At 37.1% G+C, this 26,888-nt stretch overlaps 1 protein-coding gene across 5 annotated transcripts in view; it reads left to right on the top strand.

Moving 5' to 3' along the window:
• LOC136863970 (titin) overlaps positions 1 to 26,888 on the top strand; it is a 348,159-nt gene that overhangs the window by 54,809 nt on the left and 266,462 nt on the right. For all 5 annotated transcript variants that reach the window (XM_067140439.2, XM_067140437.2, XM_067140436.2 and 2 more), the window contains exons 15-16: positions 12,241 to 15,555; positions 21,099 to 21,162. In XM_067140439.2, coding sequence (XP_066996540.2) covers positions 12,241 to 15,555; positions 21,099 to 21,162 — 3,379 coding nt within the window. The remainder of the gene's footprint in view (positions 1 to 12,240; positions 15,556 to 21,098; positions 21,163 to 26,888) is intronic.

The raw sequence follows: 26,888 nt of genomic DNA, 5'->3' as shown, positions 1-26,888 counted from the left end.
ATCTGGTGTCAAAACTATGTTTTGTAGTTCTTGTATACTCCATCTCTCTGCTGTAGAGATTGCAAATTGTTGTAAGGAAACACAGGTTCTAAATGGTTTATAATTTACCATATTGGTCTGAAGATAAACACAGATTTGTTCTAAATGGTTTATAATTTACCATATTGGTCTGAAGATATGAGACTTTTTCCCTTTAAAATGCCCATTTGAAAAACAGTACCAACCTTATATTACAACCTTGTCTGAGTACAGCCACCTTAGTCTGGGTCTACCTCTTGTTCTTCTTCCTTCAATCTTAGTCTCCCATCATCTGCTTCAGTATCCTTCTGTCATCCATCCTCTTAACATGCCTAAACCATCTCAGTTTATTTATTTCCATTCTGTAGGAAAGCTTTTCCACTTTAATTCCCTTTCTGACATCTTCATTTCTTACCCTTTCCTTTCTGTTTGTATTATCATTCTTCTTAAAAAATTTGTCTCACTGGCCTGGATTTTACTCTCCTGTCTTTTCATCAGTGTCCAGGTCTCTACTGCATACGTTACATTTATATCACCTCTTTACACTTCACTTCCTTCTTCAAGATCTAGTTCCTCACGTTGCTGAAATAGTTTCCCTGTTGTATCTTTTTTGCTGATCTTTGTGTCCACTCCTTCTCACTTTGCTTCCTAAGTATCTGAAGCTTTCTACAATTTTAAAGTCTTTTTCCCTCAGTTTCTTCAATACCTTCCCCTTCTCTTTCTTTTAAAGTAAGCACCATTGTCTTACTTTTCTCTGCAATTATTTTTGTTCCATAATTACCAATATATTAATTCAATATGTCCAGTTGACCATGCACTTCCTCTCCATTTGCTCCTCACACCACACTGTCATCTGCAAGCAAACAGCATTAAAAAATAAATTGTTGTAGAATGCAGATTTCTGTTATGTCATTAAGTTAGAGCTGCTTAAAACTTATAGTTGTACACCTTTAGCTCAAAGCCTCAGTAGTGCAATAGGCAACATGTAATTCTTATAACCGAGCTCGATAGCTGCAGTTGCTTAAGTGCGGCCAGTATCCAGTATTACATGTTATAAATCTCATTTTTGATCCGTATTGAAAATTTACAGTTCAACAACAATAAAGGTGTTTAAATTAAATCCACCTATTCAATACTTTTATTTTCACTTATAGTGGTTACATAAATAGACTATCAGTTAAATGGGACATGTTTCGCCCTCAATTAAGGGCATCTTCTGCCTAAAAACAATCATCAAGAGTACAACTAATATTAAATGTGGAAGCTAAAAGTTTAGCCGGTTATTAAAATTCGGGACATAAAAATGTGAAAAATGATACAATATATAAAGATGCTAATGGAAACACTGTCAATGATTAAACTATAATCTTGTCAGAGACTAAAACTTCTTCCATTAAAATTCTAATTAAAACAGTTCATTTAAAATGTTAGTGGAATACCAAAGTGGTAATAATATAAAGCCAACAACATGAGGGCGCGAACACAAGCATAAACATGATTGTCATAGTTACAATATGTCCAAGGCCGCTGATGAAATTCGTGAGCATAAAGTGAGACAGAGGCATCAGTTGAAAAATTGTGGAAGTGGCGCTTAGCACCGGTAGGTAATACTGTTGGCTAAAACCTTGCCAGGAAATGTCAGTAGATACTGAAATAATGTTTTCTATAAGAGAAGGAAAAGATGAATTAAGAAGTTGAACGTAAGGAGAGAATTCGGATTACATAATTTGAAACAGATGAGGACTTACGTGTTGGTTGAAAGTTGTTATTTGTTATCTACTGTTGTGTTGGTTGCTGCCCTTCTGTTGGCTCTGAGACTTGTGTTGTAACTGTGCTGCAGAGGCGGCAGTGAACTCGGAGGGGAAGGAATAGGGGAGTGTGAAAGGGGGGAGAGGATGGGTAGAGTCAATTGTGACGAGGCTGACAAAGGGGCAGAGTCAACTGTATTGCTGGAAGTAGGTCTAATATCTGTAGGTATGGGAGGAGTATTAGAGTATGAAGAATTAAATATATTAAGTATCCTAAATTTATTCGAACAAACTGACTTTATTAATTTCGGCATTAATTCATGTAACATACTTTTACTGTCCGTGGTTCCATTAAGATTCTGTTCCTTATTGTACGTCTGATCTAAATAGATATACAAACTTCCTAATTCATTCAACATTCTCCCTATTTCTATGTTTCTAATTATCGCTAGGTCTTTCTCTATGGATTCAAATTGTGACCAGTCTCCATCATATGCAAACTCATCGCTGAGTATTTCCTATGTTTTTCCGCGTTAACCCTTTCACACTCAGCGCGCCGATCTATCGGCGCGAGAGGTTATGGCGAAAACGCTCACGGCGCCGATACATCGGCTCTGTCTTATTTACGGATTTTGGTCATTTGCGTAGCTGTTAAATCGTAACAGTTGATCGTGGCGGTACATTAAAGCGTTGAATTTGTGTTTAACTCAACAGATATATCCACCAGCCCTACAAAATATTTTTTTATTTTCGACAAATGAAATCTGCTGAGCGTGAATGTTTATGTTGTGGTTATTTGAAGTTGTTATTGCGTGGATCTGTTTTGATTGGCTTATGAATACAACAAGTTGATCTTGCTATGAGTTTTGTTTATAGTTTATTTCGTTTCTTTGGTATATCGTGTGTTCGATGCACTTCGTAAACTACAATTTACTCCTTTCCATAACTCCGTTGTTGCACGTGCTTGCGTCATCTTTTTATAGTAATGGCTAGGCCATATTCAAGGCCGAATGAGGCCGAGATCCATGAATTTTCAGATGATTTAGACAGTAATAATGACCTTCTTTTGAAGAAAGTGATTCCCGTTATGTGGGAAGTGACACGGTCGTAACTGCTCACCGTGCATCGGACCGCGAGGCCCTGACATCGATGACCGTTACATGTACACTGAATAACTTTGTGCAATGCTTCATGAGTGAATTGCAGCACACACATCATATTGATATCAAATTATTCAGAATTAAATGTTCTTTCATCCGCGTGTAAGAGTAAAGAAGGAAGACGCAACAATGTCTAATTTTCTGTCATTGAAAACAATAATTTACTTTTAAAAACTTATTTTCGAAATTTAATAATTTTTTTGGGCTTAACCAATAACAATACGTCCAACATATATTCATTTCTGAAATGCTTATAGTTTCCTGTATTAGTGTGATTAATTTTATTTTAATGTGTGTTAAACTCTTTACGTGTTGAATTTTCGTAAATTTGCTTTGGAAAATCACAAAAATTGGTCTGAGTGTCTTCGAGCAAACACCTGCATATAGGCTGAGTGCCAAAGGGTTAACATGTTCCATGTATCATGTCATAAAACTTCTCCCAGTCTGTCCAACATATGAAAAATTACACTGAGTACATTTGAGTCTGTATACTCCTGATCCCAAATAACGATTTTTGTCATAATTAACTTTTTTATGATTAAAGAATATGGACTGCTTAGTATTAGTAGTTCTAAAAGCTATATTAAAATTATGTTTCTTGAATACGTTAGTAATCTGGTGTATAGCTGGATTATTAAAAGTGAATGTAGCATACTCATGAATTATGAATGTATTTGGAGACCTTATAATACATGGGAGAATTTCGGCAATTGATTATCGGACGAATCGGAACATCTTTTTTATGTATTTTGGGCAAAGCTCTAGTTTCAGGGAGCCTAGGATTCATATTGACAAGTTTTAATTGTTCTTGTTCGGTAAAGAGAGATGTGGATCTTTTAAGTAAGGCCTTTAAGTTGCGTTGAACTTTAGCTAACGGATCTTTAGTCACTAATGTGTATTTGTTATTTTCAAAAAATCTTCAGTTTTCTTAATATATGTTTATCCATCAAAACGATCGCACCCCCCTTGTCATCCTTGGTTACTATAATATTGTTATCTTCAATTTTCGATTTCATGCTTTTTATTGTTTTCTGTTGTTTAGGATCAAATTTAGTATAAATCTCTTTAGCTAATCTGGGTAATCTCTTCTTTAACTCAAATCTTACTTCATCTTGTACATCGCATGGGAGTTTCATCAGCGGCCTTGGATATATTGTATTTATGACAATCATGTATATGCTTGTGTTCATGCCCTCATGTCGTTGGCTTTATATTATTACCACTTTGGTATTCCACTAACATTTTAAATTAACTGTTTTAATTAGAATTTTAATGGAAGAAGTTTTAGTCTCTGACAAGATTATAGTTTAATCATTGACAGTGTTTCCATTAGCATCTTTATATATTGTATCATTTTTCACATTTTTATGTCCCGAATTTTAATAACTGGCTAAACTTTTAGCTTCCACATTTAATATTAGTTGTACTCTTGATGATTGTTTTTAGGCTGAAGATGCCCTTAATTGAGGGCAAAACATGTCCCATTTAACTGATAGTCTATTTATGTAACCACTGAAAATGAAAACCTACAACCTGTTTTCCAGTCATTGACCGGGTCAAGGATGTAATGAATGAAGCAGATATAGGCTGTTAGTACGATGGGGTCGCCACTCCCAAAGTGATATATTAATGAATGATAGATGCTATGAAATGAGAATGGAGAGTGTTGCTGGAATGAAATATGACAGGGAAAACCGGAGTACCCGGAGAAAAACCTGTCCCGCCTCCGCTTTGTCCAGCACAAATCTCTCATGGAGTGACCGGGATTTGAACCACAGTATCCAGCGGTGAGAGGCCGACGCGCTGCCGTCTGAGCCACGGAGGCTCTTATGTAACCACTATAAGTGAAAATAAAAGTATTGAATAGATGGATTTAATTAAAACACCTTTATTGTTGTTGAACAGTATCCAGTAATCGGGAGATAGTGGGTTTGAGCCCCACTGTCGGCAGCCCTGAAGATGGTTTTCCATGGTTTCCCATTTTCACACCAGGCAAATGCCGGGGCTATACCTTAATTAAGGCCATCCCATTGTCGCCGTAAGACATATCTGTGTTGGTGCGACATAAAGCAAAAAAAAAGTAATTCTTATAATCTTATGGTTGTGAGTTTGATCCTCATCCATGACATAGCTTTTTGTCTCAATTTTCTTTCCTCTCCTTTTTTTTTTTTTTTTTTTTTTTTTTTTTTTTTTTTTTTTTTTTTTTTTTTTTTGCTATTGAAATGACTTTTCAACGTAGATTGTATTTTAGTGAAAATCTCCTAACATAATCAGAAAAATATCTGTGTACCATTGGTGGTAGTATGACTTCTTTTTATTCTAGATGTAGTAGGCCCTGCCCTACTTTGGAATTTTTGTAGTCCTTCAGCTGAAAAACATCACAATCTTAACTATATAATCAGGGGCAATTTGTCCAACAATTTAATAGAAAAGGTCAGAATACAGAAATACAAATACCTTACCAGCCTTTTATTAATAATTCCTTAGCAGCAAGAGAATACGGTTTATTGTGAGGTTAAGTTCATTTACTGTTCCACATTTTATTTATATTATTAAATTGGGACAAATATTCATTTTTTGGAAGAGTAATTAGGGATTGAAATAATTTACCAAGGGAGATGTTTCATAAATTCCCAACTCTTCAAAATCGTTTAGTAAAAGACTAGGTTAGCAACTGTTAGGAAATTTGCCACCTGGGCAACAGCCCTAAATGCAGATCAATGTTGAATGATGATAACATTATAGAGTACTTATAAATGAAGTCCCGTAAAATATTTTTAGAATTTGACTGAGTTTGTAGTATGTAGAAGAATAAAATATATGAAAATCCCTTTCCCTTTTGTGTAATAACAAATACCTATCATATCTCTAAATCAAAATAGGTTTTATAATAATTATATACACTATATTAAAAGAATATAATGCGACGTGTAAAGCACCATAAACGTCATAAAGTGGGTTTTACTAGTACCTGTACATCATACACTTTGTTCTTCAAGTTAGCTGTGACCTTTCCCTAGAGATAAGATGAAATGTTTAAAGTTAAAGACAGCATGCAGTTTCTTTTTCAGTAAATTTAAAAAGATCAACACATTTCAGTACAGTGGAACCTCGAATCTCTGCTTTTGGAGGGACCATGAAAATAAAACGTACAACATGGGAAAACAGAAAATACAGGAATGAATGAAAACCATCAACAATTTGGCTAAACATCACAAAAATGGAATATGTATAAATATGATCTTACAAACACTCCTAAACCGAACCAAACTACAGCCCCAATGGCCCATTGCCTGCCAAGTGACCGCTGCTCAGCCTGAGGCCTGCAGATTACGAGGTGACGCTTGGTCAGTGTAACGAATCCTCTCAGCCGTTATTCCTGGCTCTCTAGACAGGGGCCGCCATCTCACCATTAGATAGTTCCTCAATTAAAGGTAATCACGTATGCTGAGTGGACCTGGAACCAGCTCTTATAGCCAGGTAAAAATGCCTGACCTGGCCGGGAATTGACCACAGGCCCTCCAGATGAGAGGCAGGTAAGTTAGACCGCGAAACCAGCATCAAACATTAATTACCGGTACACGAGTTCAAAATCTCGATTCTTTGTATCCAATTTTACTGGGGAAACTTCGCCAGTTTCCTGTGAAAACTTGTTTCAGTCCAGCAACCTTGATTAGCCCAAGACCAACTCCAATCCTCAGACCGTAATACATATTAAAAAATGTGGTGGCCAAAGTAGCCAGATTGCTGGGATTGGCTAACGCGAAAATATCACGTACAATGATGGTAATTTAACATGATAAATGTAACATCATACAGAAAACCACTTTTTCATATATGAAAACGCTTCACCAACAAGTACGCACCACATACAATCAACTAGAATGACATATATTCTACTGTACTAGAAAAGAACAACAATGTGATTATTTAGAAATTTCATTTAGTCAAATAACTTTTTCTCTTAGATTTCACTTCACTGGATAGATGAAAATACATAATAAAACTGTTCAAATGATAGTTATAACATCATCTTGAATGTTTCAAAATAAATTAAGGTGCGAGATTCCTCAAATTATTCACTCTCATGAGAACTGTGAAACATAATTTGTTGCCTTAGTTTTGAAGCGATGGACAATTTTTTACATTCAGAACCCAGTGAAAGGGATGTACACCCGAAATAATAATGTTTTTGGCTTTACGTCGCACTGACTACATTTTTACGGTTTTCGGAGACGTGAAAGTGCCAGAATTTAGTCCTACAGTAGTTCTTTTATGTGCTAGTAAATCTGCCGACAGAGGCTGATGTATTTGAGCACCTTCAAATACCACCGGACTGAGCCAGGATCAAACCTGCCAACTTGGGGTCAGAAGGCCAGCACCTTAACCGTCTGAGCCACTCAGCCCAAGTACACCTGAAATGATTGTGTTATCCCAATGAACGTCGCTGGTAATGCTAACATAATGTTGACATATGGCGTAGCAGCACTTCACATGTTGATGGTAACCTTAGTAATGAAACGTTCAGACACTACAATAGGTTTTTACCCATTAAAGTAAATGAGTGCAAAATTTCTATTTACTCTAAACATTGATAGTTAACCACATGGACAAGCTTCAGTTCGGTGTGGTCAGCTTGATAACAGATAACCACAGCATGAATTGGAAAATGTTGGTAGTGTAAAACCCTGCGTTACTAACCTTGCTAAGCCCTCCAAGTCATTATTTCTTCTGTGTAACAGTATACAGATTGCTCCATCTGTTACAAGTATTTTTTATACTCCAAGATACAGCCAAACATTTCTGCAGGCAAGCACTGATTATTGTAAAATACACTTGCATCGACACTTTAAAGCACATAGACACTGACGGAAGATCACAAAATCAATTATATTCTATCTAAATTAATATTTTTTGAGGAACACGAATAGGTTCACTGTTTGAAATTAGAGAAAAGTCTTCCCTAACCTCAGATTTATTCTCAAAATAATGTATGCACACTACAGTTTTGTCATCCACTTCAAAATAATCACGATGTACACTGCAAGAAAAATTAATAGCAACTCAGTGAATTTTCTCCTCATATCAAACTATTTCATGTTTCAGTGCGACAGATCATTACAAAGTAATACAATCTATATATTTTCTGAAAGCTTGTTTTATTGCCTCTCTAATGCAAGGTAACAAATAAATTTATTGCCCTTCACATAGCAGTCTCTGTAGCATACACATGCTAGTGTGTATTGAACCTCCAGATAGCAGTAAATGTTTTACTAGTGTTACTGACTGTCCACAGATGTCTCTGCTGTGTAAACAGCTGCTAGGTACTACTTTCTGTTGTGCATTCCTACTTCTTATCTGTTAATAATTCCTCTGAATCCTCATAGAAGTTTTCATGTTTACCAGTTTGTTTCTTTTTGCTTGAAAGAGTTTGAGTGCCACATTGTAATAAAAAATGGGTAGAAAATGTGATATATCACCAAGAAAGGCTGCACAGATTGCGACATTAAGTGAATGTGGTAAAACTAATTCTGAGATAGCTCAAATTGTGGGAGTGCACAAAAGGCTATCCCACCAAGTACTAGAGCCAAGGTAAGAAAGTCAATAGTGAAGTGTAAAATTCTGGTATTATCCCTTCAATTAAGAAATGCTACACAGACTGCTATGTGAAGGGCAATAAATTAATTTGTTACCTTGCACTAGAGAGGCAATAAAACAAGCTTTCAGAAAATATATAGATTGTATTACTTTGTAATGACCTGTCACACTGAAACATGAAATAGTTTGATATGAGGAGAAAATTCACCGAGTTGCTATTAATTTTTCCGGCAGTGTATATTCCTAATCCATTTCTCTCTAAATATTTTATTCCGTAGAAAACTTAAGAATAGTTGTAAGAGAGGCATTGCCGTAGTTAGACTTAAACCTGGTTCACAACACGATCAAAACCAACTCACATTACTGCATATAATTACAGATCCCAAGTGTCCTGTGACTTATAAAAATACACTCGCACACTTATATTCTACAAATGAACTAACATTTATTGTCAACTTTCATGAAATTACACTGACTACATAACAACAAACCAAAACAAACCCGTAATTTGAACGCATATTCCGGGAAAACATAGTTTCTGGGAACGGATAATCGAGATTCCACTGTATATACTTTTATTGCCTGCTGTGCCCTAGCAACAAGTTGTTGATGTGACAGCACTCGCATAGTCTATTTCTGATTTGGTTAATTAGATACCTTTTTACTTTACCTGGCTCATATTTGAGTGTATATAGAGATTTTCAAGTGTATTGCAGATTTGATGTGTACAGAATTTCCACTTGTAATCCCAATATTAGATTAATTTTCTCTGTATGTAAGTGATTAGGGTAGCAATTCTCTGTGACACAAAAAATGGCCAATAGGGTGCTTTAGTGTTGTTCGTATTTAGGGTTGTTACCAGGCCTGGTAGGATATATATATGCTCTATGCTCTATTGGTGGAAAAATATCTAATTCCCTCCATGGGAATTTAGAAACACCAGGTGTTGAGTGACCACCATGAAGGACACGGAGATGCCGTGTACTCGTGTGAGACATCGTTATCAGCACCTGAAAGAGTTTGAAAGTGGCCTCATTTTGGGTCTCCATTTGGCCAGCTTGTCGAATCTTGCAATATCCAGATATGTGGGACATTCGGATGTGACAGTAGCCCAGTGTTAGACTGCAAGGGAACGTGAAGGCAGGCATATTCATCGTCAAGGTTCTGGTCGACCACACCTGACCACCACAAGGGAGGATCGCCATATTGTGCACCAAGCCCATCATAACCCCTTCAGATCTGCGCCTGCCATCCGAAAACAAGTAATGGACTCCCTGCAACATTCTGTGCCATCCCGCATCATTGGTTGGAGACTAGCAGCAGCCTAACTAGGGAATTACCACCCCATGCGTAGGCTGCCACTAAGACCACAATACAAACGGCTGCATTTGGAGTGGTGCTGTGACCGGGAAGCATAGGCTGCCGCTGCTTTGTGTTCAGTGATGAATCACAGACCTGTACTACCCTGGATGACCATTGTCTGTGAGTATGGCAGCAACCTGGGGAGAGGTCTTACTCTTCCAGTGTTTCGGAGAGGCACAGCAGTGTTGCTCCTGGCATCAGGATGTGCGGAGCCATCGAGTATGACTTCAGGCCACGGCTGGTAGTAATTGAGGGAACTCTGACGGCACAACTGTATGTAACGGACATGTGTTACCTTTCATGCAACAGTATTGTGGTGCCAATTTTCAACAGGACAATAATCATCCACACACAGCACGTGTCTCTATGAACTGTCTGCATGATGTTGAGGTACCCCCGTGGCCAGCAAAGTCCCCAGATCTGTCCCCGATAGAACATGCATGGGACAGCTCGGACATCAACTCTGTCCCGGCGACAATATCCAGGATATCAAGGACCCGTTACAACAGTTGTGGACCAGCTTGCCTCAGGAGAGGATACATCAGCTTTATGACACCCTTCCCAACCAAAACAGTGCATGAATCCAGGCCAGAGGGTGTGCAACGTCATACTGATCAGTGGGGTCTTACTGCTGAGTTCTTTGTAAATTTGACTCAATTTTATAATCACTGAAATAACATCACATACCCTCTTAATACATGAGGCAGTGTATATGTAACTGCTTTATTATTAAAGAAGAATACATTTTAATGAACTTACATTTTTTATGAAATATTTTTAAAAAGAAGGTCAAACAAACCTGGTCATTCTCTGCAGGCATTCTTGGCCAGTATCTAATAGAAAAAAATAAACAAAATATTTGAACTATTAGATGATGACTGCATTTTTTAATAGTGTTTGTGTTTTATCTGCAGCCTTTCGAGTGATCTGGCTGGCTTGACATTCATATAGGCGAAGACATGTTTCTTTCACTATATACCTATTGTGAGAAATGGAGCTGGGTTTCTGCATGATATGTTTCAGTACAGAAAGTCAGTTTAAGTTCAGGTCTCTTTCCGTGATACTGAAATAGTTAGGATATTTTTCTATTCCTACTGAATGATCACTATATTAATATCATCAAACACTTACAAAGAAGAAACAAGACACACAAAATAAATAGCAAAAACCACAACTTCCCCCACAAACATAATATATGAATTGTAACAGAACAAGGAGAAAATTCAAAAGACTCAGCTAATGAGTATTAACACATTTAATTCAGTTTTGTCCGTAATGATACATAGAGGATAACAGATGTGTTCAAACAACAGGATTCAAGATCACAAACATATCATACAAACATCAAGGCTGTGGATGTCCAAAGCACTGAGTGAAGTTTTGTTGAACTGAGTGTAAAATAGACTTGTAAGTAAGTTGTAAACAGTGGTGCTTAAAGATCTAAAATCCAGAAGTTCCTCTTCTTTTTGGCCACCGACTGTATGCCTTTCTCTTTTTGGCACTTATCATTTTAATGTCATTTATTTTATCTCTCACACTTCTGTGACTTCCAGTTGTCTCTATGAATTTTTGTCTAACTTTAATCTAATAAGTATTTCTTTTACATTGTATACTTTCATCACCTGTCCACGTTAATTCAAAACATGTCATGAGTTGACCAACTTGAAAGCTCAAGTTGTTACTTAAATAGCTTCACATTTCACACAGACAAAGTTACGTAGGATCCTCTCTCCACTTCCCGGTTTTATTGAATTCCTTGTTCCTGTGGTAAGGTATGTCTAGGCTCCATAAAGTGCAGTTTACAGTAAACACCAGTACATGGGCAGCACTGTCTTCTGTACAAGCTAAAGAAATTTGCCATAGCAGAGATGTAACTTAATCAATGGAATCTTAATAAATTTGAGGAGACTGGTGTTGTTCTGTCTTTGCTTACTAGATTGAAGTAAGGAAACAGTCCTGCAACTTTAAAGGCAAAGAAAAAAAACTTTACTAAAAGTAGGTCTGCCTTCCTGTACTGAAAACCTGTGTACAACTACCTGACCATACCTCCATTTCTTGTGAAAGGCAGACTGTACTGTGAAACAAGCATGCCATCACCTATGCAGGAGGGCAAACCAGATAGAATACCTATCTTTCCATCATATCATAGGTGATATGACTTGATCATTTGTTGATATCGTTTTCATTCAGTATTTAGAAATCATAGTTTGTAATATGGTCGTGAGATTGCCGTACATTACACACCTCCCAGATTCTTTTCATAGTGTTTTGATGGTGTATGAATGGCATTAATTCTTGATATTATGTGATTGTTTATTTACTCTTAACATAATACATATGTTTTGCTTTTACAGGTCACTGCAGAGAAGATTTTGTCAGTTCAAGATTCCGTTGAGATTTCTGCAATAGCTTCATGCAAGAAGGTGGATGAAACCAAAGAGGTGAAGAAAATGCCTGAGGAGAAAGCAAAACGAATTTTACCTGTACAAGAATCTGTAACGGTTTCTGAAACACAAGCAGAGGATGCTGTGAAGGACTTGAAGCAAAGGAAACCTAAAAGGGTGGAAGGAAAAGCTGAGCCAGTTGTTTCAACCAAGGAATCTATGGATGTGACTGAAATAGTTTCTGAAACTACAACAAAGGAGTTCAGGGATGTAATAACAAAAGAAAAGGCTCAGAAAGAGATCCAGGTTCAGGAGTCTCTAGCAGTGTCTGAAGTTCAAGCTGAAGCTATTGTTGAAGAAATTCAAGACAAGCAACCGAAGTGGCGTCGGGCAAGACCCGAGAAGAAACCAGAACTTAAGGAGACAGCTGTTATTACTCAGACAAAACCAGAAGAAGTTGTTGAGGAACAAAAAACAGTTGAAATTGAGTCTGAAACGGTTATAAAGAAAGAGCTAGATGCTAGGACACCATGGCGCCGTCCTAAACCTGAAGTAAAGAAACCTGATGAGAAGGTGGTTGAAGCTCAGCCTGATTCAGTAGTCGAAGTTTTGGAAGACAAAAGGCCTGAGTGGCAGCGTGCAAAACCTAAGAAAATACGTCCTGTGCAGGAGACAGCTGTTGTAACTGAGACTAAGTCAGAAGACATCACTGAACAACAGGAAGTGGTAGAGATTGAATCTAAAACTGTTATAGAGGAAAAGCAAGATGTTAGGACACCATGGCGCCGTCCTAAACCTGAAGTAAAGAAACCTGATGAAAAGATTGTTGAAGCTCAGCCTGATTCAGTAGTCGAAGTTTTGGAAGACAAAAGGCCTGAGTGGCAGCGTGCAAAACCTAAGAAAATACGTCCTGTGCAGGAGACAGCTGTTGTAACTGAGACTAAGTCAGAAGACATCACTGAACAACGGGAAGTGGTAGAGATTGAATCTAAAACTGTTATAGAGGAAAAGCAAGATGTTAGGACACCATGGCGCCGTCCTAAACCTGATGAGAAGAAACCTGATGAAAAGATTGTTGAAGCTCAGCCTGATTCGGTAGTCGAAGTTTTGGAAGACAAAAGGCCTGAGTGGCAGCGTGCAAAATCTAAGAAAATACGTCCTGTGCAGGAGACAGCTGTTGTAACTGAGACTAAGTCAGAAGACATCACTGAACAACAGGAAGTGGTGGAGATTGAATCTAAAACTGTTATAGAGGAAGAGCAAGATGTTAGGACACCATGGCGCCGTCCTAAACCTGATGAGAAGAAACCTGATGAAAAGGTTGTTGAAGATCAACCTGATGCACTAGTCGAAGTTTTGGAAGATAAAAAGCCTGAATGGCAGCGTGCAAAACCTAAGAAAATACGTCCTGTGCAGGAGACAGCTCTTGTTACTGAGACAAAATCAGAAATAGTCACTGATCAACAGCAAGTGACTGAAGTTGAGTCCAAGGTTATTATAGAGGAAGTACAAGACACAAGACCCACTTGGCGTAGACCTAAGACGGAAAAGAAACTTGCTATCCCTGAGCAGAAACCTCAGGAGGTAGTTGAGGTTCAGTCTGAATTGGTTGTGGAAGAAATAAAAGACACAAAACCTCAGCTACAAAGAATTAAGCCTGATAAAACTCCTGTTGTACAAGAAACGGCTGTTGTAACTGTAACAAAACCAGAGAAGGTGGTGGAAGAACAAGAAGTAGTTCAAGTTGAATCAAAAACAGTTGTGGAAGAAATACAAGAAACTAAACCTGCTTGGCGTCGTCCCAGACCTGAGAAGAAATCTGAAGAAATTGTTGAAATTCAGTCAGAATCAAACGTGGAAGAACTGCAGGATAAAAGGCCTCATTGGCGACGTGCTAAGCCTCAGAAGATTCCTGAAGTGCAGGAGAAAGCTACTGTAGCAGAAACAAAAACAGAAGAGGTAATTGAGCAAATAGAAATGGTAATTGAATCAAAAGCAGTTGTGGAAGAAGTACAAGATGCTAGACCCACCTGGCGTAGACCTAAGCCAGAGAAGAAGCAATCTATTCCTGAGAAGAAACCTCAAGAAGTTGTCGAAGTTCAATCTGAAACTGTAGTCGAGGAATTCCAGGACACAAAGCCTCAGTTGCAACATGTCAAACCTGAGAAAGTACCTACTGTACAAGAAACAGCTATTGTAACTCAAACAAAACCGGAGAAAGTGGTGGAGGAGAAAGAAGTAGTAATTGAAACAAAAACTGTTGTGGAGGAGGAGAAGAAGCCTTCCTGGCGTCGTCCTAGACCGGAGAAGAAGCCTACTATGCAGGAAACCATTGTTGTTACTGAGAAAGTAGATCAGGAAGTCACTGAAGTTCAATCTGAAGTACTAGTTGAAGAAACAAAAGAAGCCATTCCTGTATGGAGACGTTCCAAGCCTGAGAAAAAACCTGAGGTAAAACCTGAAAAGGCTATTGAAAAAGAGGAAGTGGTGAGAGAAGCTATTGTTGAGACTAAAGAGTTTGAAGAAACTAAACCACTGGAAAAGGCAACACCAAATGTTCCCTTACAGGAACCATTGGTTATCTCAGAAGTTCAGACAGAAGCTGTAGTAGAGGAATTACAAGAAAAACGACCCAAGTGGCGCCGTGCCAAACCAGAAATGAAGCCTTCAGTTCAGGAGACAGCTGTTGTGACAGAGACGAAATCTGAAGTTGTACTTGAAAAACAAGATGTGGTGAAAGAAGCTGTTGTTGAACAACGACAAATTGTGGAAAAGAAAGAAGTTGTTAAGCAACAAGAAATAACTGAAAAGAAACGAGTTACAGAAAAGAAAAAGGTAACAATTGCTGAAGAAATTTTAGAGAAAGAGAAAACTAAAATAGCTACAGAAGTGGAAGAATTGATGGATTTCATTCAAGCAAAGGAATTTGGCCCAGGGGAATCACCTCTCCGTGATCTTGCTAGAATTGGATTTCTTGTACGTCGTGGTGTTGATGTCAATGAGATCACATCTCTTTATCAGGCTGATCGTTTCCCTGCATTACAAACTCCTGTTGCACAGTCTGCTTTAGTTCAACTCGTTGAGCGAGAAGGGCATGGCACCCTCATTTCAGAAGTTCTTACTGAAGAGTCGACAACAGATGAAGCTGTTGTTGGTGAAACTGTTGGATTCCGAGCCTTTATGCGTATGGTTGAAATGAAACATGCTGCTGTTGAGGAGGTCATCACACACTTTGCACCGGAAGATTTTAGACCACAGCCATGGGAATCTCAGGAAGCTGTTGAGGTCAGTGTATACGTTTTTATAATATTTCTGCTATCTGCTTATGTAATTTGGCATAGATAAGTAAGCATTGAAATAAGTTATGCTGACAAGGTAGTTGGGAATGGAGGGATTCATTACCAGAATATGAGAAAACATGCCAGGTATTTTTTTCTCATTGCTCCCATTTGCACTGATCATAATCAGGGAGTTGATAAATTTTAGTTTGGACATTGTTGTACATTTCGTTACTGTTTACTCTAAAATATGAATAATTGAAATTTGCTGCAAGTTGTGGTCTAAAGCATTTATAAATAAAATGTTTGACCATGCAGTTTTAACTTTAAAGTTGTATCTTCCCGGGTTTATCTACATTTTATTTCCAAAGTGATACACAGTATGTAGATGTTGACAGTCTATTTTTTATAAATATCTTGGTGGTATGTTAGGGCGAACGGCTGTAATTTTAAACAGTATTGAGATATCACTCAGCAGAACTGTTTCATGGTACAATACAAGAACTTAACAAAGAAACCCAGTGGTGCTGCTATCCTGATGGGCCTTGGTCTACCAAGTGACCACTGCTTAGCCCGAAGGCCTGCAAATTATAAGGTGACACGTGGTCAGCAAGCCGAATCCTCTCAGCCATCTTGGCTTTCTAAACTGGGGCACCATCTCACCATCAGATAGCTCCTCAATTGTAATCACATAGGATCAGCCTTGAGATCCAGATAAAAATCCCTGACCTGGCCGGGAATTGAACCCAGTGCCTCCGGGTGAGAAGCAGGCATGCTACCCCTAGACCACGGGGCTGGCACAAGAACATAATAGTAATGATGGTATCATCATCATCATCAGAAAGTAGAAAGTGGAATTTGTTTCAATTCCCCAATTATTATCAGAAAGTAGAAAGTGGAATTTGTTTCAGTTGCCCACACCACTGACTCCATCTAGCAGAGAAAACCTGTGGTGCTTTCATCTACATTCCACCCATAGAATAACATCTGTTGAAGTGAATTGATTTTATTGCTTTGATTCTGGACCAGACAATAAATAATAACAATAGATTTTAGGCAAATAAACTAACCCATAACACTTACAGCCCATTTAGGTCCTTGGCCTGCCCAGACAACTGCTGCTCAGTCAGATTTGGTGCGGATAATGGAGCTCCTCATAGTCAGCACAATGTCAGTCTCAAATGTGTTACTAAGCTTTCATGACCAGGTCCGCAAATGGCCGTTGTTAAGCAGATACTTAAAACTAATTAAAATACCAGTGTGAGAAGCACAAGATATGTATGCAGGTTGTCTCCAGGAGCTTTAAAACATATTGCACACATTCTCTAGTGCACCTGAAATGGTAGATGTGTACTACAAGAAAACTGAAGTTGGTCTGAAGGTTCATAGCTTTAATCACAGTTAGGGCATGGATGTTTATGACATGTCATATTTTGTTTCTTTATATTTTTTCCATGGAAGATACTACTTAAGCATGATTTTATCTACAGTGACTAAAATAATGCGATTTTCACGGGTCATATAAAGTCATATTTTGGCTTTTTTTAATCGCTTTTGTCATTTTCTGGTAATTTTTCATAGTGTGGTCATATTTCCCTGTGAATTTTCATATTTTTTATCATTTTTGAAATTCTTTTATTCCATTTTTGAATACTTCTTTGCAACAAATAATTAAACAAATTCATTTAAAAACCACCTAATTGATTCTTTATTTCTTGCCTTTGGGCAGAATTATAAAAACATTATTATATACAGGACATGTTTCGACCACTTAGTGGTCATCTTCAGCTGTCTTTAAAATAGCTTAGATGAAACAATTTGATTGGTAAGTAGGTACATTACTTTCCCATGGGAACTTACAACTATTGCTTAAAGCGCTTGAAATTTGGGAGGGGGAAGGGGGCAGGGAATAAGTGGGAGGAATTTTAGTGATGTGATGTGTAAAAAGGCACTTAAATTACTATTCGCATCTGCAGTAATATTTGAAAAAAAGTACTTCTCCTCATGTCATATGATAATCGATAGACGCACATGTCAGAATTACTACCATGGAATCAGCGCAGGCTAATGATATGTTGTTAATCAATAAAAATGCAGGGCTTGCGGTGTGATAGCCATGTGACATTGTCACTGGCTTCTGACCAAGGCAGATACTGATCAATGCATGTGGGATATTTGAAATGAACTGTCACATGCTTACAGTTCAGATTCTGTATAAAACTGGAGGTCCTTTGGCTATGGTGAAGATATCGACAGTTGCATAAAACTATAAACTTGATTACTTGACCTGATATTTCAGAAATAAACGTTCTCCTATTCTTTGTTACTTTGTTGTTTAAAAGCAAATTGACCTAGTTCCAAACTAGAAATAATATTTAATACTGTGCACAGGAAAACAATCAACTGTTGATATTATGATTGTAGGAGTGAATGGACAGGATGTTGAAGCACAGATGTCCCATGTTTGTTAGAAACTCTGAGACCATTAGGAACTGATGGGCTGGTGTATTGTCATGGAGAAGGTACCATTGTCCATCACGCTACATATCAGACCATTTGCGATGGATGGACTCCTGCAAACGACAGAGCTCTTTGTTTACAGCCTTGTCTTCGGAAATGAATTGCGTATGTTTAATTCCCGGTGAATCAAAAATAATCTCAGCCTTGTCCTCGGAAATGAATTGCATATGTTTAATTCCCGGTGAATCAAAAATAACCTCCAGCATGACATTCATCTATTTGCCACTCAAACGTTTTTAATTTCACCAACATAGAGTCATTGTACACTGCCATTGCCATTGTGAAAGTCTCCAAAAGTGTTTCTGCTAAACACAGACAAAATTTAATATCTGCACACTACTCTTGATAATCCACATTTCTTTCTTCATAGCACAGACATAAACAGCAGAAGAATGCATCTGTGTGTACCAAGTGAGTTGGCTGCATGGCTTGGGTCGCATAGTGTGAGCACTTGCCATGCATCTTGGTAGGTGTGCTATTTATCAACTGTTGAACCCAAATTAGCACACTAGGGTGAAACACTGGCAACCAGGAATGAGTTAGCTGGAAAATTTATAATGTCCAATAATGAACCAACTATATTGGTTTTATAAATTTACTAATTCGGGACAAATATTTCAGGTTCCTTACGGGAATCAACATTTATGGCTGTGAGTGTGCGTATGCTGGACTGTTCCGTAATTAAGGCCCTGGCCACTACCTTTCTAATCCTTGCTTCTTCCTATTGTTACATCCCTGAAAATCTTTGAAGTGTTGGTGTCGTGTAAAACTACTGGCAAAAGAATGGTACCTGCTTGTGCTGCTGTTTCATTGTTCATGAGCAAAACCTATTTTAGAAAGGACAGATGTTTTAGTTGTCTATGCGATTTTATTTTGGTGTAAATAAATATCACACGATATACATTCACTTCCTTAGATAAAACCACTTTTTTGCTGCTACATCTACTCCTTAACAACACACAGGCACACACAATCATACACAACACTACACTATTAGGGGAAACATGCTGAAGCAATTTACTATATATATATATATATATATATTTAATTACTATTCGCATCTGCAGTAATATTTGAAAAAAAGTACTTCTCCTCATGTCATATGATAATCGATAGACGCACATGTCAGAATTACTACCATGGAATCAGCGCAGGCTAATGATATGTTGTTAATCAATAAAAATGCAGGGCTTGCGGTGTGATAGCCATGTGACATTGTATATATATATCTGAATGTGAATTGCTTGGCATATATACAGTATATATAGTGGGACTGAACCCCAACACTGAAGATGATTTTACCGGGAGAGATAGCCGTGCGGTTAGGGGCGCACAGCTGTGAGCTTGCATCCGGGAGATAGTGGGTTCGAGCCCCACTGTCGGCAGCCCTGAAGATGGTTTTCCATGATTTCCCATTTTTATACCAGGCAAATGCTGGGGCTGTGCCTTAATTAAGACCACGGCCACTTCCTTCCCACTCCTAGGCCTTTCCTGTCCCATCGTCGCCATAAGACCGATCTGTGTTGGTGCGACGTTAAGCCAATTGTAAAAAAAAAAGAAAAGGGGTTTCTGTGATTTCCCACTGTCACACGAGGCAAATGTTGGGGCTGTACTTAATGAGTTTGCCTCTGTAGCGTATTGGTTAGCGTTATTAGCTTCCCTCCTCGGAGGCCTCCTAGCCCTTTCCTGTCACATCATCACCATAAGGCCTGTCTGTGTCAGTGCAACATAAAAGAACTGGTAATAGAAATAAATGAACATTGGTCAAGAGATTAAAGGAAACTCATCTTTCAAATGCATATCAAAATAATTAATAACTACAGGTAATTTAATTGAATATGTAAATATATTGAGTTGTTCTTATTTTTCTAACCAGTGTAAGAACACTATTAAAAATAAAACAACAAAATGAGAAGTTAAAGTCAGGTTTATCTGGCTGTAGATCCATAGTCTAATGGAATTCCTACTGCTTCCAAATGGTTTATCTGCAGTTCACCCATTTCTGGCAATTAAAATAATTTGATGTGGTTATGGCTAGACTGGTGCAGCCCTTGAAAGGCAGACCCTCTGACAAGGGTAAGTGTCATCTGTCATATATGGGGAAACTATGTGTGTGGTGGAGGATAGTGTTGTGCATAGTATGTGAGCTGTAGGGATATTGGGGACAGCACAAATACACAGTCCCCGAGGCAAGGGAATTAATGATTTAAGATTAAAATTCCCAACCCAGTCGGGAATCAAATTCAGAGCCTTCTGAACCTAAGGACACTACGCTGCACTTAGCCTAGAAGCCAGACAAACTTGCGTCCTTGTCCCAAGGTAGTTCAGCTTTCTTCAGGCACACTCAAAGTGGAGATGAGCTGCATGTTTCATTTTAGCCACATACCAGTCTTCCTCCTATTCTTAAATTTCTGGCAGTCCTGGGAATCAAACCCAAGCCTCCAAAGATGGTAACTAATAGTGCTAACCGTTACATTATGGAGGCAGACTATAGCCATGGATTGAGTTCTACATTTTAAAGGAACTTTCAAGCAAGACCTTGATATCATTACTGATAGCATTCCAAATATTTTGTATGTCAGAGTTGTCAAATGACATAGTGGTGATGAACCCCACTCAGTTTGTTTTGTATATTAGCCTTAGCCACCATTTATGTTCTGAAGTCTGGAATATTCAAAGAAGTGTTCCCCCAGTTCTTTCTGCAGTGTGAGTGTGTGTCTATCAGTACAATATGTAACCAGTAGTCTAAAACAAGGTGATATGATTTGACAAAAACATCTGAAGTTCTTGGAAGTTTGGAGCCAGAATACTTGTATATTCTTACTCAGTTTTTCACTTATGACAAGGAATACGATATGCAGGGTTGTATGTTATATGTTTTGTTTCTCTTTCATGTCTGCAAGTAAACTGAGAGTGGGTGTCATACGCCATTTATCTTCCTATTGCCTCATGCAACTTAATATTTAACTACTGACCTACAATTGACTGTTGATTTACTCATTTAATCATACAGTGATATTGCTTTTATAGATCATCGACCAACGTGTGACTGAAAGGCCAGAGATCAGCAAGCAGGTGGAAGTACATGTGCAAGGCAAGTTAAAAACCTTTAACCTACAGTTGTTATTAATGCTACTTATGTGTTGATTTGCATGATACTGAGATGTTGTTTCAATTCCCTTTTATTATGGTAATAACTCCCTGTCCAAATGTTTGAAGAGAACAATTACATTCTTGTTTTTTTGTGATTCTTCTAGAAATATATTGAACATTTCTTTAAATTTTGATTGCTTATTTATACATGGGTTTATGAGATATTTCATTAGAGTTTGCTGTAAAGCCTTAGCCAAGTTATCTGTTATCAGCAGTTCATGTACTGGCTACTCACGACATTTTAGCACAGCTATTATTAGACATCATCCTTTTGTTATTGCATCCTTGGTTCATATCTCAGTGATTCGATAAGAATAATTTGTGCTGAAAAGAGTGAAAGGAAGGAATATTTTCTTGAGGTCTTTGATTACCCTTGTCAGTTTAATTCCAGTGACAGTTTAATCATTCACTTGTTATCAGCATGGGGTCATTTGACAGGTCTTGACAGATGATGGTGGTGGAAGTTGGTATTTTATTACATCACCTAACACACCATTTGGCTGGAGTAATGTTAGGTTGATGTAGATATACAAATAAGACACACCTGTGGAAACAGAATTACTGGCACTTAAAAGTATTCATGCACTCCACCATCTCTTGAGAAAATAAATAAATGTACTATAGTGTGTAGTCACTTTAAAAAAATTAGAGCATATGGTATTGGATGTGCTTGATTTTAATATTTGATCAGACTTAATTTTAATTATTTTCAAAACTTAATTTACCTCACATGTAGATACAAACCCAGTGAATTCCCACAACAAACATTATATCTATAGGTTCACTTGTTTCTGAGAAAAGTGTACCTGTGACGAACTTATTCAATTCCATGTGCTCATCTTGTTTTTTGAGTGACTGTATATTAAATCCCACACTGTGTGACAGTAGAGTGCTGTATCCATAGTGTGTTTTTGAAAACTGAAAATTTCTTTCGTTAAAAAAAGACCCAAACTCTTTTAACAATAAAGCAAAAATTGAAAGCTACAGCGAAAGAGATATATTCAAAAAGAGAGAGTCAGCTGTGAAGTTGGTGGCAGATAATGAAATAAAAGTACTATCTGCAATTTTAAGGAAAGAAAAACTGGAGGATTTTGTGTGGATCAGTGCTGGAGGTGGATCTTCAAAATATAAAAGTTTTAAAAAAATCTACATTTGAAGAGTTAGATGTTTCACCTCTATAGTAGTTCAACGAAAAACAGTTTTCCTCCATAGTGTAGCTGTTAGTGCTATTAGCTGCTGTCCTCGTAGGCCCGAGTTCGATTCCTGGTCCGGCCAGAAACTTACGGTTGGCTGCACCACCTCAGGGCGAGGACACTAGTTTGTCTGGCTCAATGGCTAAATGGTTAGCTTGCTGGCGTCTGGTCCAAGGGGCCCCAAGTTTGATTCGTGGCATGGCCAGGGATGTTAACCTTAATTGGTTCATTCCAGTGGCTTGGGGGCTGGGTGTGTATGTGTGTCACCTTGAATATTAGAAATCATCTCATCCCCACAAACATGCAGGTTTCCTATAGGCATCAGTATGAAGGAGCTACACCAGGCCCCTCCACAGGCCATATATCATCATCATCATCATCATCATCATCATCATCATCATCATCATTATTATTATTATTATTATTATTATTATTATTATTATTATTATTATTATTATTATTATTATTAAACAAAAGTAGGATGGAAGAATTTATCATCACCAGTACAGTGTGTACTGAGAATGTCAGGTTATTCCATGAGTTATCATTGAATTGGATCACCTGTTTTTAAAAATATGTTCATGCATGTTCTCCCCTTCATTAGCCTGAAGAACAGGGAGTTATGCTGTGCTATTGTATGTGTGCCTTATATTCTGTATAGATGCTCCTTACTTTTTAAATGTCACTTGTTTAGCTTTTAATAATATTTGACCATTGATATTTTAATTTCAAAGCCTGTTTAGAACTAACTGTGATTTAATACTAACATATTTTGATTTGATTTCCTCCAGCCTGGAATGTATGTGATAAACATTCCTCTTCTGATGTGTCAACCCACCATCTTGCTTTCATACTACTGTTCCTCTCTAACTCATCAGTGACTGAAGCAGCAGAAGAAGAGGAAGTGTCTCTTAACCAAACGTGTTTTCTCACTAATTCTTTGTGTGATCCCTATGTGGTTGTTGTCATAGTTGCTTGGCTTATTAGTGGCATTCACGATTCAGGAGTATTAATGAAATGTGAATTGTACAACATTATACAAGGCAGTGACATTTTTAACTTTACAGTGAAAGAAAGTGAAAATAAATTTTTGAAAAGGACCCTTTGGCACTTATTCATTTGGTACAGGAACTGTTCAATTAATTTTATTGATGAAGGAAATCAGTTTTGTACATTTTGAAGTTGGTGCATATTATTCAGATTTAAACATTTATCCTCAGCAGTTATGACTAACATAATGTGATGACTTTGTAATCTTTCAAATGTGTGTGTGTGTGTGTGTGTGTGTGTGTGTGTGTGTGTGTGTGTGTGTGGGTGTGTGTGTGTGTGTGTAAAATAATTTTGTGTAATCATTTGTTTGTAACTTTGAGATGAATAGTGTATGTTTGGAGTGTTTGTAAAATAAAATATTTTTAACTCTGAATGCTTGCATGATTGATTCTTAGATTAATTTCAGTGCTTAATGTGCAATTATTATTATTATTATTATTATTATTATTATTATTATTATTATTATTATTATTATTATTATTATTAGGCACCTAACAACAACATCCCTTGATATATTAAAATTTGGGATCTCTGTTGAATTTTAAAACTGTACTGCAATATTGTAATACAATGAATATTTTTGAGCCATGTAAATCATTAAAAAAACAACCAATATGCTTGTAATTCTACAAAGATTTTTACCCTTCTGATTTTCCAGTTTTAAAGTTTTTAATAAACTCAAGTGATCTGCAGTGTTATACTGACATCAAATACCCATAACATATTGTGATCACAGTATTCTTGTAATTTTTTTATAATTGGAATTTCATTCGTAATGATATTTACCCACAGAGAGCCTAAATGACATTTTGTAGTACAGTAGAACTTATAGAGCTCATCTGGTTTTATCACACCACTTCTGGAATATTTTTCCCTCCAATTTGTTCCATCACTTTCTGCTTCAACTGTCCTTCCCAGTTAACATTTTGCCTAATTGAGATCACCCGCTACAATAATATTCCTTTCTGTGTCATTTCCCACATAGCTGATTATCTTATCAGATAATTCTGCATCAGCGTCATGCTGGTATTTCCAGGTCTGTACACCCTAGAAACATCAAGTTGCCCATGATCTTTACAGATGAGTCTTACACCTAGTATTTCATTTTTCTCTTCCTTAACTCTTTTGTGACATACAAATTCCTCTTTCACAAGTATGCATACCCCCCCCCCCCATACCGTTCCCATCCTATCTCTGCGATAAACATTCCAGTACAAACCATTATTCCATGAGAATATTTCATCATCCATAATATTACTTCTGAGCCATGTTTCAACTCCTATTACAATATCTGGTAAATATATCTATTAAATTACTTAATTCTATTCCTTTCTTTACAATACTTCTACAGTTTAAGACCTTTATGTCATCTTTATTGGGCTTCCACCACCCTATATTCTCATCACCGCTCCCTAGTCCACTCACAATTTGTGATTAGTTCTGTTTCCAGCAACTGCACGATCATCTTTATACGTTACCCTTTTACAGCTTTACACCGTATTCTTTGAAAATATAAGAGTCCTAATATTTTACTTCAAAATAAACAATATAGGCTAATATTCAAATTAAACAGAAAATTTTAACATTGTGTTGTATAAGAATGCCAAGGGACTGCGAGAAAAGTTTAAATTATTCACGGGCATTTAATCAAGTTAACTATCCTATTCTTCTTCAGAATTTTTTCATTTATCTAATTTGATTGGTTAATTGTTGCTTCTACCTTCAACATTGTTTGTTGTTATAGAACTTAAAATAAGCAATCGTCATCCGAAGTTCTCTCATTTATAAATATTATCTGAAAGCCCGTTCTGGTGATAGGTGGTGAGTGTATCTCATGATCCTGCATACAAATATGAATTGTAATCATTTTTGCTGGTTAACTCATGGGTTAAGAGGTAGGACTGAACTATTTTGTTGTGTTATTGACAAAAGTTGAAACCATTTATATGATTTCTTATCTCTAGTTTTCTTATACAGCATGTGCTTATGTACAGTAGAGGATATAGGAGAAAAATTAGGGCAATATTATCATGAATTTTGACTGATTTCAAGCAGAAATCATGGAGAATGAAAATTTGCGTATTTTCCTTGATACAGACCGATCAGGTTAGTAAAATGTTTTTTGTTTAACTAGATGAGTCAGTGCTGTAGTTCTGATTATTAGCTGTAACTACAACTGGAGATTTCAGTAGTACGAACTGCATCTCCTTTTCAGAACAAAAGTAGAGCTTTGAAGTAATTATTAATTGAAATGTTGGCACTTTTAGCTAATTATACTTCTGGAATGTTGCTGATTATTATTTTAAAATGTTTGTAGTTGTTATCCTGTGTTTTCAAAATGACAGGTTTGATTCTAGGTAGGTCAGTGCCATGATGTAAATGTGATATGGCTTCCAGCACAGTAAGGAACTCGTAGTGGACAAAATTCCACCATCCCAGTGTCTGGTAACACTTAGCATTTAAAACAGATGTTAGGTAAAAGAACATTATTTATGACTCATTCAATACATTGTTCTTATTTTATCAATATTGTTCCTTGATTAGACTGTTCACATAACCGTTAGACTGGATAAAATTAACTGTAAGTCAATAGCAATATTTTAAACCAGATCATCAAATTAATAAATGTATTTCCAGTGTTCAGAAATAAAGGTAACACCTACTTACAGTCATTGTACTTTTCACTGCAGAAACCGTATACATAATATTCCAGATGTATGGAAATATGTCCCAGCACTTCCACGTCAAAAAGTCCAATGCAGAACACACTAAATGGCCAGTATAAAAATGTCCAATACATAACGTCAAATACTAAAATGTCTAAATGGAAATGTCCAAAAAGCAAAATTTTCCAAAAATTGTCTTATATATCTAATGCTTATGATATCCTGATGAACAGGAGTATTTGGACTGTAAGAATTGTTGCAAATGTAATGGAGAAGCTTGAAGTATATACAAATTTTTTTTAGTGAGTATGGCTTAAGTAATAAGATTTTTTTTTTAAATCAAGTATTATGGTAAAAGATGGATACATGTATCGCCATTCATGGAGTCAAGATTGAACAAAAAGGAGTACACGTAATGCTTTTTGCATTACAAATAGTGAAGTTGATATTATTGTAATGAAGGATGAAGGTAGAAATCCTCAAAAGGAAAAGCTTAGCAAAAGGTAAGCATAGAATTAATCTATATATATAAAATAACTTGTCCTGACTGACTGACTGACTGACTGACTGACTGACTGACTGACTGACTGACTGACTGACTGACTGACTGACTGACTGACTGACTGATTCATCATCGCCGAGCCAAAACTACTGGACATAAAGAAATGAAATTTTGCGCATAGATTCATATTAAGATGTAGGTGCTCGCTAAGAGAGGATTTTTGGATATTCCTTTGCTAAGGGGGTGAAAAGGGGGT

The sequence above is a fragment of the Anabrus simplex genome, chromosome 2 (genome assembly GCF_040414725.1).
Source record: "Anabrus simplex isolate iqAnaSimp1 chromosome 2, ASM4041472v1, whole genome shotgun sequence".
NCBI classification, from domain to species: Eukaryota; Metazoa; Arthropoda; class Insecta; order Orthoptera; family Tettigoniidae; genus Anabrus; species Anabrus simplex.
Note: the sequence above shows the minus strand (reverse complement) of the source record. Positions and strands in the feature narration are given on the sequence as shown.